Source organism: Xyrauchen texanus, chromosome 5 (genome assembly GCF_025860055.1).
Source record: "Xyrauchen texanus isolate HMW12.3.18 chromosome 5, RBS_HiC_50CHRs, whole genome shotgun sequence".
NCBI classification, from domain to species: domain Eukaryota; kingdom Metazoa; phylum Chordata; class Actinopteri; order Cypriniformes; family Catostomidae; genus Xyrauchen; species Xyrauchen texanus.
The window spans coordinates 36,365,364-36,385,647 of NC_068280.1; the positions used below are offsets into that span (position 1 = coordinate 36,365,364).

At 38.5% G+C, this 20,284-nt stretch overlaps 1 protein-coding gene across 3 annotated transcripts in view; it reads left to right on the plus strand.

Annotated features, from left to right (window-relative positions):
- The window catches only part of LOC127644011 (kelch-like protein 5), an 83,575-nt gene that overhangs the window by 53,398 nt on the left and 9,893 nt on the right, over positions 1-20,284 (plus strand). For all 3 annotated transcript variants that reach the window (XM_052127002.1, XM_052127003.1, XM_052127001.1), the window contains 5 exons: positions 363-575; positions 13,619-13,805; positions 15,927-16,151; positions 16,411-16,573; positions 16,708-16,920. In XM_052127002.1, coding sequence (XP_051982962.1) covers positions 363-575; positions 13,619-13,805; positions 15,927-16,151; positions 16,411-16,573; positions 16,708-16,920 — 1,001 coding nt within the window. The remainder of the gene's footprint in view (positions 1-362; positions 576-13,618; positions 13,806-15,926; positions 16,152-16,410; positions 16,574-16,707; positions 16,921-20,284) is intronic.

The window sequence follows — 20,284 nt, forward strand, 5'->3', positions numbered from 1 at the left end:
ATTAATTCTTGTGTTAAAACTTGTGTATTTGTTTTGTTGTCATAACAGTTATGTTGTAAAATTGGATATAACTTCACGGAAATGATTAGTACGTTACTTTGTCACACTAAAATCATGTAAACACATATTGGTTAGGATTTGCATTTAAAACAGTGACAATTGAAATGTTCACTTCCATTGTAAGTATCTCACTATAACCCAGATTTATTTTATTATTATTATTTTTAGAATTGGAGTAATGAGCAAGTTTAAATTAATTTGTGTGGTAATCAGCATTATGCCAAAAATATTGTCGATTGACCTTAATTTGTATTAAACCCGGAATATTCCTTTAAACATCAAACACCTCTCTCTCTCTCTAGGAGCACTTTATGGAGGTCATGAGGCATCAGGAGTTTTTGCTCTTGCCTGCATGTGAGGTGGAGAAGCTGTTAGCATCTGATGACATGAATGTGCCAGAAGAGGAAACTGTGGTAACGGCCCTCCTCAGCTGGGTCCAGCATGACGCGCCCACCCGTCAATCACAGTTGCCTGCTCTCCTATCTCACATCCGCCTACCCCTGCTTAAACCACAGGTCAGTCAACCATCCATCCAACCATCCATCCATTAGTCAGCCAGCCAATCAGTCTTCTGTTGTGCTGTAACTTGATTAATCTACCCATAAATCAACATCTGAAATGCATTCATCTGCCATAATCCTGGTATCAGCTAATCAGTTAATTCAGTGATCAGTCAATAAAACAGTCAGTCACAGTGATTCATGGTCTAGTGCTTCATGGTTGAAGTTCTGCAGCAAAATGCTGAACAGCCTTTCAGCTTCTGCAGCGATTTTAAAAAAATCCCCAGGAAGCTATTTTTATGTTGTGTATAGTATTATACATGCAGAAGAATTGAAACGATATGACTTGAATCTAGAGTTTTCAACCTTTGCAATCCTGGTATTCTTCACCGTCATAAATCAAACGGACCAGGTGTCCTAATTGGTCAGAAAGGCCCCTTCGCAGCCTGACCTCCTGATCTTCCACACAGAGTTAAAACAGACTTATCTTCGAAAGGCTTCCAAAAGACCATCAGATTTGCAAGACTTGAATACCAAGACATTTTATCTAAATCCAGGAACATTTTACACAAAGTCACAATACTTTACCGATTTAGCCCTCTAGAATGTACAGAATGCATTTAAATCCTCGATTTATACAAGACCTAGTCTTGCTAGGTAATTCTGAAATTGCTTTGAACTGTGGTAACTTGTATAGCTGACAAATTAATGATTATAACCTGATATACCTCTTTAAAATGTGTGAAATGTTTCATCCATGTTGTACAACCAATTCATTAACCAGTATTATTTTGTAACCAGGGATTTTCGTGTTTTGTTACCTACACGTATAACATCCATGAAAAAAATGTCATGTTTAGTATGCAAGTGTTCACTGGTGTTTACAGAGAAAGCTGATGACAACGAATATCATGTCTCTTGTACCAGTCTCAAGATATAAAAGGTCATGATTAAATATGCACTATTTTTGAGCGGGAGATTTTTAAGACTCTGGAACAAAAAACCATATATCAACTGTTGGAAAAGACAGCCCAATCAACCATGTGACTCACAAACAACAAGTGATACAGTCACTTCCGATTGGCTCAGGACACCTTTGGGGATGCGGCCAATTTCAGTTCAAATATTTCCAAACTGGAAGAACACACTCTTCCTCTCTTGTCTCTCCTTCTTCGGCTCTCCTCTCTTCTGCCTGCACGTGCTTCATCTGGTTGCTCCGCTCATGAATTCATACAGACAATAACACTTCGATCATACAGAGGTTAAAAAATCGACGGACGAACTTTCGACCAAGAACCAAGCAACACAAAGAACACAAGGAAACACCACAAAGACACGCAAGTACATCTCCTAGACTTATTCTCAAAGTGCTGGTGTATTAATTAAATAATTTGGGTAATCCGATAGCAAATCGATGTAAACTCAAAGAAGGATAAATGGTTTTTAAGGCATTGTCAACAGACTCCATAAAGTTCATTTTCACTGTACTGATCATTTATTTCACATTCTGCCACTCTTTTCACCAACCTGTCTTATGTATATATGTGTTAGATTAGATTTATGTTTAGAATAGTAATAAAGTTTGTCTGTGTTCAAAGACGATGTGACTGGGGTATATTTTGTTAAATAATCTCATCCCTGTTTCTAAAAGATTTAGCTTCAAAGCTGTACCTAAATACATGTGATATTATTTTCAATAAGCCTTGAGAATAATATCACTCCAATAAGTGAATGAATCATAATTCACTTATTAAAGCTAATTCCTTACAGTAGAAATTGTGAGCTGATACAACTAGACGTTGTATTACGATTTCAATGGTGGAGGATCTATTAAGACACATAATCTAGCTATTTGTCATTTATCATCTAATTTAAAATGGTCGTCGAACACGACTAATTCCGTTACACATTTCATGACCTAATAAGGTACAACAAGGACAGTTTCATTTAGTCCATAGCTCACATATTTCAAGACCCTATATTCCCTTCTAAATTTAGCATACCAAATATCCTTACATATAATGGTATGAGAATGAGGTCAATTTAAAGTTCCCTCCTAAATGTCACATACCAAATATCCTACATATGCTAGTATAGCTTTTGAGTAATTGAATGGGGAAAGTCAGACATCTCCAAAACTACTGCCAAATTACCACCAATAAAAACTGGCAATAGTGCTACAGTGTAATAAATAGTAAAAAAGGCTATAAAACTGTATTTTCTAGGGTGGTCCATGGGCTTATGACAGGATGGGACATTTATATAGTTGTCATGTTCACAGTTGTGATTTGTCTTGGACAGTATTGATAATCTAATGAGAATATAAATTGGAATTACAAAAAATATCATAAGTAAAACATCTGAATGCATTACGATAATGAGAGTTTGAGGAGAAATGTGCTTGATTGTCATGAAAATAATGTCATGATGCAAAGATTTTAATAGTCCAAAATAGACAGGTGTAATATACAGCATGTAATATATGTCAAACACATTCTTGGAGCGAGAGGGAGGAGCGATATAGTTAAACATAGCTAAATAAAAAATAAATAAATATATATATATATATATATATATATAATTTTTGTAATTTTTTGTTTTGTATTTTTATCAATTCATCGTTCAGTCTTTTATCTGTTGTTGTTGGGGACATAAATAAAAACATATCATTTGACTAAATTGCAGGGTAATCGATGGCAAGAGCGAACAGAAGAGAACAGTGGGAAAAGAATGTGCATGTAGTTTCTACAGAACATGACTGCCATCTAGATTATGTGTATTTCATTAAATGTAAATGAGCATGTAAACCTCTTTTTTGGAATTGGTTGAGCAAGAATATGGAGACTGGTTGAAGAATGGATTTATTATTGAGAATGAAAATGAATAACTGGTGATGAGTTGTTAAATTGGCTGTGTTATATGGGCTTACACAGGTAGCTGCACTCACAAGAACATTCCATATGAATGAACGAATGATAACTTGCGCATGCACTTTTATTGTATTCTGCCTCACCATATTAGGATATGTGTGTGCGTGCTGTAGGTGCAGTCCTTGTGCTCGTTCATGTATGCATGTTTTAAAGATGAATTGCAATTTATAAAGTGCGATGCATTTAGAAATTTTTTTTTTCATGCGTACGGACATTTTATAAATCATTTGTAGGAACATTTAGGAAATTGTTTACATTTCAAAATCTTTCACATTTAAGATCATTTTACGAACGTCTTTATAAATGAGGTCCCTGGTTCGTGTGTGTGTGAAGGTCAGTGTTGTTCTGCTAGGCTATAAGGATTTGTACTTTATGATTGGACGTGTTTGGAGCCTGGAGAGTGTGATAAGGTTGTTGTTATGTCTCCCTCCTTCCCTTATCACTTCCTGTCTCACTTTTTCTCACACACACAAACATATGCACACACACACACACACACACACACACACACACACACACACACACACACACACACGTAGTGTTTCCATGTTTTATGGGGACTTTCCATAGACATAATGGTTTTTATACTGTACAAACTTTATATTCTATCCCCTAAACCTAACCCTACCCCTAAACCTAACCCTCACAGAAAAATTTCTGCATTTTTACATTTTCAAAAAACGTAATTTAGTATGATTTATAAGCTGTTTTCCTCATGGAGACCGACAAAATGTCCCCACAAGGTCAAAAATTTCGGGTTTTACTATCCTTATGGGGACATTTGGTCCCCACAAAGTGATAAATACATGCTCACACACACACACACACACACACACACACACACACACACACACATGTTGGTCTACCTATCATTATGAGGACTTTCCATAGACATAATGACTTTTATACTGTACAAACTATAGATTCTATACCCTAAACCTAACACAACCCCTAAACCTAACCCTCACAGAAAACCTTCTGCATTTTTACATTTTCAATAAAACATTGTTTAGTATGATTTTTAAGCGATTTGAATTATGGGGACACTAGAAATGTCCCCATAAATCACATTTATAGCATAATACCCTTGTAATTACTAATTTGTAACTTACAAAATTGTCCTCGTAAAACACACACACACACACACACACACACACACACACACACACACACACACTCCACTTAGTTTTTGTTGGCTTCTACAACTTAAAAATGCATAAAAACCTCTCCTCTGACCTCGTTCATCTGTTCTAAACATGCATATGTCTCTGCATATAAAGCTGGCATAGGAGGCAGTATTTTAACATAGAAAATATTACAGACTTCACCTTTAAATACTGCAGTGCAATGCTCTCAGTCTGACACAATGCATGATATTCACAAGGATGTGCAGTTTAATTGAGCCTCTTTCCCTCAGAGCTTTCTTTTTTCTTAATTTTAATGCATGATGAATTCCACTGAACTCCGTCCTCTCTGTCTTTCTCTCTCTATCATTATATCTCTCTTTTCCCCTTTTTTCTATGGTGAAGAAAGAGAAATATTTATATAATTCCAGACTAACGTTTTCTCACTCGTGACTGGCTAGCTGAGTTTGTTCCGTTCCATCTAAATGTAAATCACAGGTTGTTCCATGCTCTCCAGTGGGGAAAAAAAAGACTCCTTCTAAGCCACGGTCATTGTCTCAACTCCGCCACATTCATTTCTCCCCAACACATTTCCTCTGTATTCACATTCAGTGGAGATGATTGATCTTGGCCAGTGACAGATGCACTTCTTCACTGTATGTGACATTGACACTTTTATTAGAGAGGTGGAAATTATTAGCTTTTGTTTTTAGCACAAAGAAGAGAAAAAGAAAGGGAGGAGTGTAGATAAGGAGGTATGGGTTGATGGATGAACACTGAGGGAGGTGAAAGGAGAGACGGAGGAGGTGGAGGTGCTGTTTTAAGAGGGGATTATTGGAGCTCTAACTAAACACTTTTCCCAGCACGGTGATGGATGTGATTATGGATTTAGTGAGATGGTACAGTATGCTGGTGCACACGCACAGATTCATACTTCCAGCAACACTGTATAAAATAAATACTTATTGGAAATGTTTTGTTTTAATAAATGTACAGAATATGTTGTATGGGGATCTGCATGCATGTATGTGCTTGTTTTTTCAGATTTACTGAGATTCTGCAGAGTTTTCCTGCCTGATTACATTCACTTGAGACAGACCTAAATGTGTTTATATTAATGTCTCACCAAGAAGTGCTTTTTGATCGTTTGTTTGATCGTTCATTTTACTATTAACTTGGTAGCAAATTACTGGTACTGTTGACAGATGTTGATGTGTGCTATCGTACAGGGCATCTCTATGGGGCTATAGAACTGCATCAAAATTCATTACACTGTTATTGCCATGACTATCCACACTCCCTCTAATTAAAAAGCTCTCCATTTACCAGCCAGCCGAAAGAGGAGATAAACAGGGCAGATGAGAGTGTGAGTGTGATTTATTTATTTATTTATTTATTTATTTTTTAATTTAGCCTTTATTTACCCAGGAAGATCCCATTGAGATCTCTTCATCCAGAGAGTCCTGGTGAAGATGGCTGCACCAACAATTTAACATAAAAAAAGAACATTTACAAATTTTAAACAACAAATAGTACATACAAGTAGTAAAAAAGCCATACCATTCAAAGATTATGAAAAACAGCAACATTATTACTTCAGTGCAGATTTTAAAAGACTTTTAAAAACATTTAAAGAGATTAATGATTCTAGAGTAACGATAACTTGCATATCATTCCATTCCCATGGAGCGAAGACTCGTTAACACAGCCACATGAGCTGTCATTTGGAAAGGATTACGAGAGAAAGAGAGACAAAAAAGGAAGAAGAATAAAGAATGTCCCTGTGATGTTTATGTATAAGGTAGTAATGATTTGTTTTTTATAGAACTTGTAGCAGGAAATTGAGATGTGTGTGCATGTAGATGTTTTAGATGTTTTTTAAAACATGATTGCTCTGGAGTTGTAACCCACATAAGAGTCTTTGCATTCTATTTAGACACCTAGAGTGACACAAACAATGTCTCTCAATGGGGTTCCCTGCTTGAAAATGGGAATGGAGGTAGCACCTTTTGTCAAATGTTTCACCTCAAACTCGTTTCTTCTCTTCATTTTGTCCTGAGACCATTCTATACTGTCAGGTTATCAAAGTGAAGTGTTTCTTTAAGTGCAATAGGTGAATGCTTTGGTTTGGGACCCACTATATTGTGGATCTCTTTGTGAATATAAATCTTAAAGATTTCCTGTCAGAAAAAATTTACTTATGTTATAAGAAATGTATTCTCTGGCTATTGTGTGCCAGAACTAGGTTATATTTCAATTTGGTTTTGAGGCAAATTGTAGAGTTATCGAGGAATTTACAGCTCATTGCTTACTTACAGTACCTTCAAAACTATTTGCCCTTTTTGTAATTTGCCTTGATCTTCTGGGAAGTACCTTGGATTTAGAGGTCGACCAATAGTGGATTTTACCAGTACCGATAACTAAGTTGGTGGGAAAGGCCGATAACTGATTAAAAAGCCTTTCCTTACTATGATGGGTACAGACGTAGAGGCTACAAGAGTCGAAAATGAGTAAAATACCATATACAGTTTGTTTAACCAAAATTCAGGTTTTAGCAAGAAAAAAAATGAAGATTGGGTTCATAATGTGGGAATTTTTACTAGAAACACCCAAAACACACAAGGGACTCTTATTTTGAAATTAGATTTTTATAGCCTATATATATATATATATATATATATATATATATATATATCACCACACAAAAGGGCTTGTATAATATATACAGTTGAAGTCTGAAGTTTACATACACCTTATCCAAATATATTTTTCACAATTCCTGACATTTAATCATAGAAAACATTCCATGTCTTAGGTCAGACAGGATCTCCTCTTTATTTTAAGAATGGAATATCAGAATAATAGTACAGAGAATTATTTATTTCAGCTTTTATTTCTTTCATAACTTTCCCAGTGGGTCAGAAGTTTACATACACATTGTTAGTATTTGGTAGCATTGCCTTTAAATTGTTTAACTTGGGTCAAATGTAATTTGCTGGAATTTTGCCCCATTCTTCTAGACAGAACTGGTGTAACTGAGTCAGGTTTGCAGGCCTCCTTGCTCTCACACACGTTTTCAGTTCTGCCCACAAAATTTATATCAGATTGAGGTCAGGGCTTTGTGATGGTCACTCCAATACCTTGACTTTGTTGTCCTGAAGCCACTTTGCCACAACTTTGGTGGGATGGTTGGGGTCATTGTCCATTTGGAAGACCCATTTATGACCAAGCTTTAACTTCCTGTCTTGATATGTTGCATCAATATACACACATACATTTCCTTCCTCGTAATGCCATCTGTTTTGTGAAGTGCATCAGTCCCTCCTGCAGCAAAGCACCCCCACAACAATATGCTTCCACCCCAATGCTTCCCAGTTGGGATGGTGTTCTTTAGCTTGCAACATCTCCCTTTTTCCTTCAAACATAACATTGGTCAAATGGTTCAAATTTTGTTTCATACATTCTCCAAAAAGTAAGATCTTTGTTCCCATGTGCACTTGCAAACTGTAGTCTGGATTTCTGTGGTGGTTTTGGAGTAGTGGCAACTTCCATGCTGAGCAGCCAGGTTATGTCAATATAGGAGTTGTTTTACTGTGGTTATAGATATTTGTCTACCTGTTTCCTCCAGCATCTTCACCTGGATGCTTTGCTGTTGTTCTGGGATTTATTTGCTCTTTTCACACAAAACTATGTTAATCTCTAAGAGTCAGAATACGTCTCCTTCCTGAGCGGTATGATGGCTACATGGTCCTATTTGCGTACTATTGTTTGTACAGATGAATGTGGTACCTTGAGGCGTTTGTAAATTGCTCCCAAGGATGAACCACACTCGTGGAGGTCCACACATTTTTTTTCTAATATTCTTGGCTTATTTCTTTTGATTTTCTCATGATGTCAAGCAAAGAGAAACTGAGTTTGAAGGTAGGCCATAAAATGCATCCACAGATACACCTCCAATTCAGTACACCTCCTATTAGAAGCTTAATTAGGCTTGACATAATTTTCTGGAATTTTCCAAGCTGCTTAAAGTCACAGTTAACTTAGTGTATGTAAATGTATGACACACCGGAATTGTGATATTGTCAATTAAAAGTGAAACAATCTGTCTGTTAAAAACTGTTAGAAAAATTACTCGTGTCATACACAAAGTAGATGTCCTAAATGACTTGCCAAAACTATAGTTTGCTAATATGAAATCTGTGGAGTGGTTAAAAAAATAGTTTTAATGACTTCAACCTAAGTGTATGTAAACCTCTGACTTCAACTGTCTGATATACACAGATCAGCCATAACATTAAAACCACCTGCCTAATATTGTGTAGGTCACCCTTGTGTCGCCAAAACAGCACCATCCTGCATCTCAGAATACTATTCTTCTCACCACAATTGTACAGTGCAGTTATCTGAGTTACCTTAGACTTTGTCAGTTCGACCCAGTCTGGCCAGATATAAAGTAAGAGACACAATGTAAGTGTTGATGGGGCATGCTTCACATATTTCTTTGCATGCCCTCACTTCAATTTAGAACTCTTCATTATCTAAAAAACTAACAAAATATACATTGAAGTGAGGACAAAAATATGGATGAATATTGTTCATGATAAAAGATTTAGATACACATGATTGTTCCCTTTACAAAAAGCTTCACTATGATGCTGCGCTGCTAAGCGCTATGGGGGAACAATCCTAGTTGTGACCGAGCTGAATAATGTGTGTAACACGTCAATGAACATTGACCGGAATTTATAGCCTCAGCTGATGTAATCATTAGATGCACCTGCGGCCAGGCTATAAATGGATACGCCACCAGGTGTCGTCAGAAACTCTTTTTTTCAGAGCGATTCTGTTTCTGTGTGTTTTACAAACCCTGTCAAAACTTTCTTTCCTCTGTTAGGAGTTAGAATTGGTTAGGCAGTGTGCAGTGAATGTTTTTCTCTTTTCTCTTCTGTTTAGAAAATATTATATATATAATATATATATATTTAAAAAAAAAAGAAAAGAAAAAAAGAGAGAGTGACTGAGAGCCGCAAACGGTGCGTCTTCCCCTGTTCTCACTCTATAGCTGAAGAGGACTGTCACGATTGACGGTGAAGGCAGACACGGGACGAGGATCTAATTGCAGCAAAGTTTATTTAAATAAAAAGGCAACACGAAAAAACACGAACAAAGGAAACATCCACGATGGGAAAAGGTAAAACAAAACACGGAAGGCAAACAAAGGGTTAACAAAACACGGAAGGCTTACAGAAGGTGTAACCGGGGAATAAACCAGACAGAGAGCATGGATAATAGGCGTCCACATACATCAAAGATCGACAGGGGAATGGAGAAACAAACGGGGTTAAATACAGCGACACAGGAGGATAACAAATGATATTCAGGTGCAGACAATAATGCTGTGGCTGTGGTGATGAGGGCCGGGAACCATGGGAAATGTAGTTTGTACACAGACAGTGAAACAAGGGGCGGACAACAAGGAAAACGTGACATGGAACGTGAAAAGTGGCATGTGAAACAGAAAACCCGGGCAGACAACACAGGAACGTGACAAGGACACGCATCAGATTTTGCTCTGTTTGTTTGGGGGAAGAGCGCGCTGCTCTCGCGTTGCAGCAGGGTGGGTGCGAGCACTGCGATTTGCTTTAACAGGCAAAGTGCTTCGCGCTCGCCTCGCTTGCTTCCGGGAGTCAGCACTCACTGAGGGACATAGGGCTTTCTCCTGAGGTTATCGAGACCTTTTTAAATGCCGGGCTTTTTCCACTTGGAACAAGTTTGGGTGAGATCTTAGGGCAGAAGAGGACCTCTTCGCCTCTATGAATAGTGCAATGTCTCCTCTACTTCTCCCTGAAATCACCCAGCCCCCTTGGGTCTGGACGTTAAGACACATACATGACCCAGAATGCGTCTGTATGCGTTTCTTTCCCCGGTTTCTCTGCTCCCGGGAGTCTTGGTAATGTTCACCAGCAAGGGTCTTGCCTCCTATTTATGGCGCTGCGCTGGCCGAACAGTATATGTTTCTCGGAGTTAATTCCTCTCCTCGACGGCTCGCCTTGGGCGATTCCGAACAGGGAGGACCTTCTCATCCTTGGCCCGAATTGTGAAACCTTTCATGTCTGGCCCCTAAGGGTACCAAATGAGGTTCACAGGGTTTTCTCTTGAGGTTATCAAGACCATTTCAAGTGCTAGGGCTCCCTCCACTTGGAACTGATCTGGGTAGATTTTACAGGGCAGAAGAGGACCTCTTCGCCTCTGTTGATAGCGCAATGTCTCCTCTACTTCTCCCCGAGTCGCCCAGTCCCCCCACCCCCCCCCACACTCCTCGCGAGGGGCTGATCGTAGTGACGCATACATAGCACAAATGCGCCTGCATGCGTTTCCTTCTACTAAGGTTTATATTACAGAACCAACTAACTGCCAGTTTGCTTCAGTTCTGGATTTTCTGTAGAAAGAACTGTCAGCGGGCACTTGCCTTGCCACTGCCAGGTTCTATGTGGCCACTGCGGTTTGCCACAGCTTGGTGGTCGGGGTGCCCTCAAAGAGGCATCCTCATTATTGCCCGGGCCTACGAGGCGCGCGGTCAAGCTTCGCCAGTAGGTTTTAGGGCGCACTCTACCAGAGGGCTCTCCTCCTCTAAAACCTTGGCTAGAGGTCTCCCTCTGCAGCAAGTTTGTGATGCGGCAGGTTGTCCTCTCCGCACACATTCATTGGACTTTTTTAGTTTGGATATTCTGCACTCCGGGCTCTTATGCCCTTGAGTCGACATCTCAGCTCATGCCGGAACAAGTTTGTGATGCGGCAGGCTGGTCCTCTCCGCTCACATTCATCAGTTTTTATGACAAGTTTATGACATGTTGCGATAGGGTTCTCTTCGCACACATTCATCGAACTTTATGGGTTAGATGCTTTGCTACTCCGGACTCTTATGTCCTTGAGTCGACATCTCAGCCCATAGAGGAACACATTGGAATACATTGTTTTTCCAACTATCGGCATTCACTGTACCATGGTACCGCCACAGTACGTTCTGTAATAAATTTAGCAAAAATATGATTTATTCAAGAACTTTCATTCCTCCAGAAGGAAAGGCTTACGTTTCTCATTTACAAAAGTATTCCACCCCCAATTTACATAGTCCATTATTCTTTTCTGGTGTGTTTCTTTGAGCTTTGCAGATTTTGATCAATGTAAATTTGCCCTAACTGTACCTAATTAGATGGAGTGTATCTGGATTTCTGTCATACCACAGATTTTAAATTGGATTCAAGCCTGGGCTCTGGCTGAGCCATTCCCAAAAATTAACCTTCATGTTTCATATAATAACTTCATAGATTTTGCTGTTTGCTTTGTTCCATTATAATGCTGGAAAATACATCTTCAGCCTAAGCACAGATCTCTCATGACTGAAACGAGTTCTCCTCAGTGATTTGACTGTATTAGTCTCTTTCCATACTGCCCTTAGTGTAAAGAAGCTGTCCACTTCCTCTTGCTGAAGAGCAGCCCCACAGTGAGGTTGCCACCATGACGCTTGATGGCTGGTAATAAGTTTACCTTTATGGTTTATGCCAGATAGAGACCACATTTTCTTCAGACGGTTTCATGTTTTGTCACATGGCTTCTAGCAGAATCTAGCACTTCATGTAGGTTTTCATTTTGACTCTCTCTTGCAGAAGCCAAACATGTAATGAGATTGTTAATGTCTGGACTGTATCTTCCATTGTAGCCAAATAACTGTCCAACCCTGTCAGTGTTGTGGCTGTCTTCTGGTCATGTCTTTTAGAATTACCATTCTTGTCTGGTTGCTCAGTTTGGTTTAACAGCCTAATCTTAGTAGTGTCTGGGTTGTTTCCCTTTTTTGTTATAATGGATGCTCCAAGTAAGTTTAAAAGGTTTGCTATAATTTCTCCTTCTTTTTACTCCTAACAAAAGAGTAACCACCAATGACAATGGGGTAAACTTGTAAATGGAGACCTGAGCAAATATTACTTTTGCCTTCTCATTTGCTTCAACACAAACCAAAAAACCTATTACATTTCCACAACTTTCCAAAAGAGGAAAGAAATAGAGAGTGGTGGATGATGGCAGTAAAACAAGAAAAAGATACCAAATTAACTGTCACATCCTCAGCCGCTGTATTTGAATCCTATAGCAGCAGTGGTGACTATTTTTAAATAATAGCAGGGTAATGTAACAAAAAGTATTATGTAAAATTACACTAAGTATTTAAAATGTTTTATAATATCTAAAGAAATATGTAAACACAAATTAGATCAAAAATATTCCCCCAAATGTTGTCCCAACTAGCCTAACAGAGTTGTCTGAATGAATAGTAGTTTCATGTTAAACACTATTGCCAACAATTTTGGTATTGGAGATCCCTGCATGAATTGCAACATGAATAAATTATGAGGTTAGTGTTATATGCTTATTTATTTATTTTTTGTTTGTTTGTTGACTTTATGCTGTTATTGTTGTTTTTTTGTTGCCACTGTATGTCAATTGTTGTGTGGTTATGTTAAGCCCCGAACACCGGTCTATTGTGTGTCTGTCAAACAGTTGTATATACAACCTTGCTTTGCAAGACATACCTCTCTTCTGTGTCAAACATTATTTTCATGTAAAAATAATTAAATTGGTGACAAAATGAAAGGTCTCTTATTGTGAATTAAAAGTTGGCTGAACAAGAAATTAGTGGATCTCTCAATAAGAATTTTTGCAATAAGTGAACAAACAAATTCACATTGACTAAACAAAGCAATGGTACTGAGGACAATTCTTAAGATAGTTGTTGAGAGAACTCATTGTAAATCATGAATTTGTGGAACAAACAGTCAAATATGCTATAATTTGATGTGGCAACAAAGCTGACTGAGAAAGAATTAACGGGGGTGAATACTTTTCCCAAGGCAGTGTAGATTTTATGTCTAGTTTTTGGCAGATATTGATATTGCATATAGTATGAGTGCTTATGGGTTCATGTTAATTAAATATTTTTTTGTTCATGCAGTTTTTGGCAGATATGGAGGCAAATCCATTGTTACGGGACAGTGTGGAGTGTCAGCGGTTGGTGATGGAGGCCATGAAGTATCATTTGTTGCCAGAGAGACGGCCGCTCCTCCAAAGCCCAAGGACACGGCCGCGCAAGGCCACTGTAGGAGCACTTTTTGCTGTGGGTGGCATGGATGCTACAAAAGGTATTTCTAATGTCTCTTTTGATGTAGTGCTATAGTTCTGTCTGCCTATGCATAATGTAATCAGACAGCAAAATCTTCAACAAAAAATTGCTTAATTTTCCTCTTTTTTTTTTTTTTTGTCTCCCAGTCCCAAGATTCTATCTCATTCACCCTATATTACTGTTAATCGCTGTCTCTTTTCATTTGTGCATTGGATGCTGGGAGATAAATTATTTAGTTCTTAAGTCTGATTGATGGTGCTTTAAATATTTAAAGATAGATTTTAGATATTTTTCGGGCTGTGTTTACAAGGTTTTGTGAAGAGCTAGTACACATTCCATTTTGAAATTCTTACTCATTGCATGTAATTAAATTTTTTAGAAGGCAAAACTAGTTGTCTTGTTGTGGTTGTCTAGAGGAAACAAGAAAAGGAAAATGGGGATGGGGACTTCCTCAATTTAGCCTTTAGTGCTTACTTTTGTTATACCCTCTCTTATTATTGAACTCTTATGCTCTGCAGGGTTTTTGGGCTGCCGCCTGAAATTTTTCACACTCAAATTTAAAAGCTCCCTGGACTAATTTCATAAAAATGGTCTCATTTTACAGATAAGCCCCTACATTTTAAGAAGTGATTGAAATAATGAATAAATAAACATTGTATATGTTTACAGTTTTATGATTTTCTTTTTGGAAAAAGTTTAAAAGCATGCCATTTTAGTTCTGTGTCCTCAGTTTTCAAGCAGAAGGTCTTCTTTTTTTTCCACTGGATGGCAGGAAGTACTATAACAAATTATGTTTCCTTTATCACCTTCCTTCACATTATATTGATCTGAAATATAGGTGGTGCTGTAACACATTTAAGAGCTCACCCATAGACAACAAGCCTTTTTTTTTAAGTTCTGAGAGCTTCTAGGTGTCATTGGAAAGCAGAGAATCCCAGCTTTACAATGATGTGTAACATTTTACCTTCTGTAGATGAGAACCTATTTTGATGATGATTTGTTTCTCATACTTTTTCTACCACACTTCATATTTTTTTGACACAACATTGGATTATTTACCCAAGCAAGCTAACAAATAAGTACGAAAGTAATTTCTTCATCTCATTTTAAATCTAAAAAACCAAGGTAAGATTTGATATAAACTTTGAGGCTATTTGGGGCTCACAGATCAGTGGTCAGCAAAAAAAAAAAAGAGACATTTGCATTTTATACCTTAACGAAATAAAATGTCACTTTGTGATATTTAAAAATAAATATAAAATAAAAAACTGGTATTATGGCAAAAAAACAAGACATTTAAAATGTCTACAACTTAACCTCTTGATGGGGCTAATTTGCGACACAAATGTTTGCAGGCCTTATTTTGTTATTTTGTGATGGGGTTCAGATTCTAAGCTTTCAAATAATGCCACATATGCCTAACTTATTTATACAGGGACTTCAGGGTTGTAAGTGTTGAAACGGCTTGCCAAATAGCGCCTCCCCACAGGCCGGCCGGCGGGTCTGCAGAACAGCCTGAAGATTTGCTATCTCTCACTCAAATAAAAAAATAAAAATACAGAGTCACCTTTATTTGCTATGTTCTTATTCAGTAACTTTTCTAGAAAAAATATCTAAGTGTCCTTACAAGATAAATTCGCATAACAAGCTAATTTGATATTAACACTTTGTATTAGATATGTAGATATTGTATTTTGTATAAACGTGCATTTTGTCTTGTTCTATTTTCAGATTTTTTCCACTTATTTTTAACATTAACCTCACAAAATGTATTATATTATTTCATTCTAACTCAAATGGTCTTCTGTTTTTACAGTGTTTTTTGTAATTGTAATTTGAGGTTTGTTCACACTAAGAAAAAATAGAAAAATAGAACACATTTTTGAACATGTGTTCAAAATTTTTAACACATTCCCATTCTGTTAACAATTGTTTTTTTTTTTATATCTATTCTTTTTGCATCACTTTTTTCTTCATTTGTTTAAACAAATGTATTACTTGACAAATTTCATCTCCAGTGTTCATTGAAATGCATTGTTTCAAATAAATTCTCGTGTGCGGCTCATTTTTGTGGCAATTATTTACTGTCTGTGGTAAAAGGCCTTTAGCCAGTCACTACTGTAATTGATTTCATTTAAAGGGGCCACCAGTATTGAGCAGTACTGTTTACGGAGAGACACCTGGCGGCAGGTGGCTGTCATGAGTGGGAGGAGGCTGCAGTTTGGTGTAGCGGTCCTGGACAACCGTTTGTATGTGGTGGGGGGACGAGATGGCCTGAAGACCCTCAACACGGTGGAGTGTTACAATCCCCGCAGCAAGAGCTGGAGCGTCATGCCCCCCATGTCCACACACAGACACGGCCTTGGTGAGGAATAGCATCCTCTGACCTTTGACCTTTAGGAATTTTTTTCATTCACCTTTCATTCATATGCTGTAGCTCATTGATTGCTTGCTCAAGTTCAAACTATCGCAAATTATGTTTACTTATAGTTGTCTTTCCACATACATTTTTTTAAATGACAAAGCATTTTAACAAAACAAATACACACTTTACCTTTAAAAATAATTTGTAACAGCGGTATTGTACAGGTCATTATGAAAGCTGACCATTTATATTTGTGTAGGTGTTGCTGTGTTAGAAGGCCCCATGTATGCAGTGGGAGGTCATGACGGATGGAGTTATCTCAGTACGGTAGAGCGCTGGGACCCTCAAGCTCGCCAGTGGAGCTTTGTTGCATCCATGGCAACACCTCGAAGCACTGTGGGAGTTGCAGTCTTAAACAGCAAGTAAGTTTTGACTGTTAAATCCTGGCTGTGTGAATTATATCTGAAAAGACCACTTTATTTTGCCCTTAAAATGCCTTCTGTCTGTGTAATCAATAATATTGTTGATTCTCTTTGAATGTGTCTTTCTCTTTAAGGCTGTATGCAGTAGGTGGCAGGGATGGAAGTTCATGTCTGAAATCAGTAGAGTGTTTCGACCCTCATACCAACAAATGGAGCAGTTGTGCACCCATGTCTAAACGCAGAGGTGGTGTTGGTGTAGCAACGTGGAATGGTTTTCTGTACGCTATTGGTGGCCATGATGCCCCAGCCTCAAGCTTGGCATCACGACTGTCAGACTGTGTAGAAAGGTAAGAGGATGATGACTGTTTTAGCATAAAAAAACCTTGACTAACATTTATAAGTGGACCTCAGGGAAAAATAAAATGTAAAAAAACAAAACAAGTGGGGAGCTGAGCTAGCATCAGACCAGTATTTTTGGTCTCTTTTATTTTGGAAATGTAAAAGTTTCTTATTACTCTGAATGGCAAACAACGTGTATGAAAATTTGAAAATCGAATTTGCTATATGGTGTGTTTGCATCTGAAGTAACTGCAAGTTATTAATAATTTCAGCCAGTTAATAATGTACCACTCATACCAAGGAATCCCTCTCTTGTGAAGAGAGAGCATTTAAAAATAAATAAATAAATAAATAAATAAGAGTCAGTTGGTGCGATGTGGAGGAGGTTATGGCCGGGCCATGAGGACGTGCACTTGGCGCCTAATTGTCCTAATCAGGGGAATAAAGACCAGCCGGAGGCACCAGTTTGAGAGAGAATGAGACACACTGTGTCTGTGTGTTTTAGTTTGTTTAAGTTGATTTATGCCATTAAAGTTACGTTGACTGTTCTGCCAGTTCCCGCCACCTCCTCGCCCATCGTGTGAACACTGTTACAGTTAGTTTTAGCACAAAGTATAAGGGCATTCCTAGAGAAATTTTTTAGCCTGTTGATACACAATCTCCCCGCAGGCGGTAGTGACGTCACTCTGCTTACATTTAATATATAATTGACCATCTATATCTGTAATTTATGTTAACAAATGATACATCTTTTCAAAGGTCTAAGGGTTCAACATTGATATCCGATCTCTGTTTCACAATAGCAATGCTCCAGAAACAGCAATTTAGTTATTTGTGCCAGTAGTACAAATTAAAACATGCAATATCATAACAGGACTTCATGAAAAAAGCGATCGCGAGATGAATCCAGTTCGCCACATTTGGGTCAATTGTCCAAGACAAGCATTCATTGAAAAACATCCAATAGCACTTTTTGTCCATAAAAGTGATAAATCTGAGAAATATTGATATATTCTCTATGGTTTACATGAGATCTCGCCTGAAAGAATTACACTTCGTCACACTTCATTACACTTCAACAAACTATGCAATCTGAGCAGCATTCATGTTGTAAAACTGTATATTTTCTTATATATTAGAGTCTCATAAACAAACCCATTCAACTTAAGTATGGTTGTAATTTGTAAACAAATAATAAATTATTATTATTATTATTGACTTTTATATTTTTTAAGTACAAAAGTAATGTATTTCAATCGTGCACCTTTAACAATATTTTGATGGTCGGAACACACCAGGAAGTCCTGTAATTGTCTGTATGTAGGCTAGTTCACAGTAGTTTAATTTGCTTCTTATTCAAATTCTGGCAAAATACTCCTTCTGTGCCATTATAAATGTATATTATAATTGAACCAAACCATTGAGCATCTACATCTGAGATGTTGTTCGTGAGTAGCACTCAAATATGAAAAAAGCTGCGAGCTCTGTGGGCTGAAAATAGCTGCAACCGCCTCACCAGCCTGCATATGTTAAGTGTGTCAACAGAGCAGCGGCATTCTTCTTCTTCTTTGATCCCAAGCTGGTGACGTGCTGGGGTTGCCTCTGGAGTCCGTATGCTGCTGTGGATTCCACTGGACTTTGAGCCTCATTCATAATGTCTTTCTATATTTGTCAATCCATGCCGATGGCCTTGTCATCATGGGTGTTGATTCACTGTTGTTTCAAGTCGCCTCTTCAATTGTCAGTTATTTATCACATCCTGTACGGATGGTCTCGTTTTGAAGTCGGCCCCGAAGGGAAACCCCCATGATCTCCCGCAGGCATCACATTTGTAAGGCCTCAAGCTTGTTTAGGTCTGACTTGAGCAGGGTCCATGTGTCGGAGCCATATAGAAGAATTAGCAGGATCAGTGTCCAGAAAAGACGCATTTTAGTCTTGATGGAGATATGGTTCTTTTTTCATAGGCACCACTTGAGCAACGCAAATTCTGCTGTTGCCAGGCTGATTATACTATGGACTTCGACGGCAGGTGCCAATTTTCACTCTTGGACTAGGGATCCCAAGTGTTTGAATTCTTTCACTTGTTCGATTTGGAACGTTGGCCTGCAATCCATCCATTGTAAATCCGGGTGACACCGAAGAGGATGTTTGTGGCCTCGCCGTCCATGTCTGCAAATATGGCACTTTCATCTGCGAACATCAAATCGGTCACGAAGTTGTTGTTGTTGTCATACTGGGCTCCTTGTCTATCTTTGAATGCTTTTCTCATGATGGCATCGATCACTGTATTGAACTGCTGAGAAGAGGTGACATCACCTTGGCGGACTCCGGTTTGGACAATCATTTCTTTCGATAGTTCGCTGCAGATCTGCACACTGCTGGACGAGCCATCGTATGATGTTTTAATGAGTTGGATGATCTTCTGTGGCAAGTGTTCAGCCTCCAACATCCTCCACAGGGATGGCCAATGGACACAGTCAAATGCTGATCTGAAGTCATTGCATGCACATCCATAAGTGACTGCCGAGGACGGCCGAGTCTTCGCCAGATAGATTTCACATAAGTTGATGTTTTCAAGAATGCTGGATCTGTTACCCACGATGAGATTGTTGGATGAGGCGAAGGACAGTAGGTGCAGTCCATTATGATTTCTCCATGGCCGAATTTACCCATTGTTTGATCCCATCCAAACCTGTCCGCGCCAATGTGGCCATTGAAGTTGCCAGCCAGGATGATCGTTTCGGTCTGTGGCCAGTCTTATTGAGCCCAGTATATTGTAGCTAGTTGTAGAAATCATCTTTTCCTGCATCCGAGTTGGACTTGGTTGGGGCATAGATGGCAAGAATATGGGTCTTGATTGTGCTGTTAATTGTGAGGCTGGAAGGTGAGCACACTCCTGGCTACCCTCTTGGTCACTATTAATCTGATGCCTGCTTGAGTAGAACAACATCACCTTTTTGTTGATCATCAGCGGTTGAATATTCACCGTCCCCAATCCAGTGAGTCGTAATTCAGAAAATCCAGCTATCAAGATTTTGCATGTCAATAGTTATTTGACAATGACCTCCTTTTGGCCAACGTGGTGTCCAGTTCACACATTCCAAGCTGCAATGCAGAATTCTGATTTGGCCGTAATAAATTTGCTGCTCTTTCAGCAAGTAATCCACTTCACATCAGCATCCTGTGTCCCCAATGCCAGAGCATCGACCTCCCCAGATGCAGTAGCATATGTGGTTGAATGTGGTTGAATATTCATGTGGTTCCCATTTCTGGTCACTTTAGCAGAGTGACCACCCTCCTTCTTTTGCAGTCGGGCTTGGGACCATCCTTGGCGGAGTTAGCGGCATTTACTAAAATGCACTGTGCATGCAT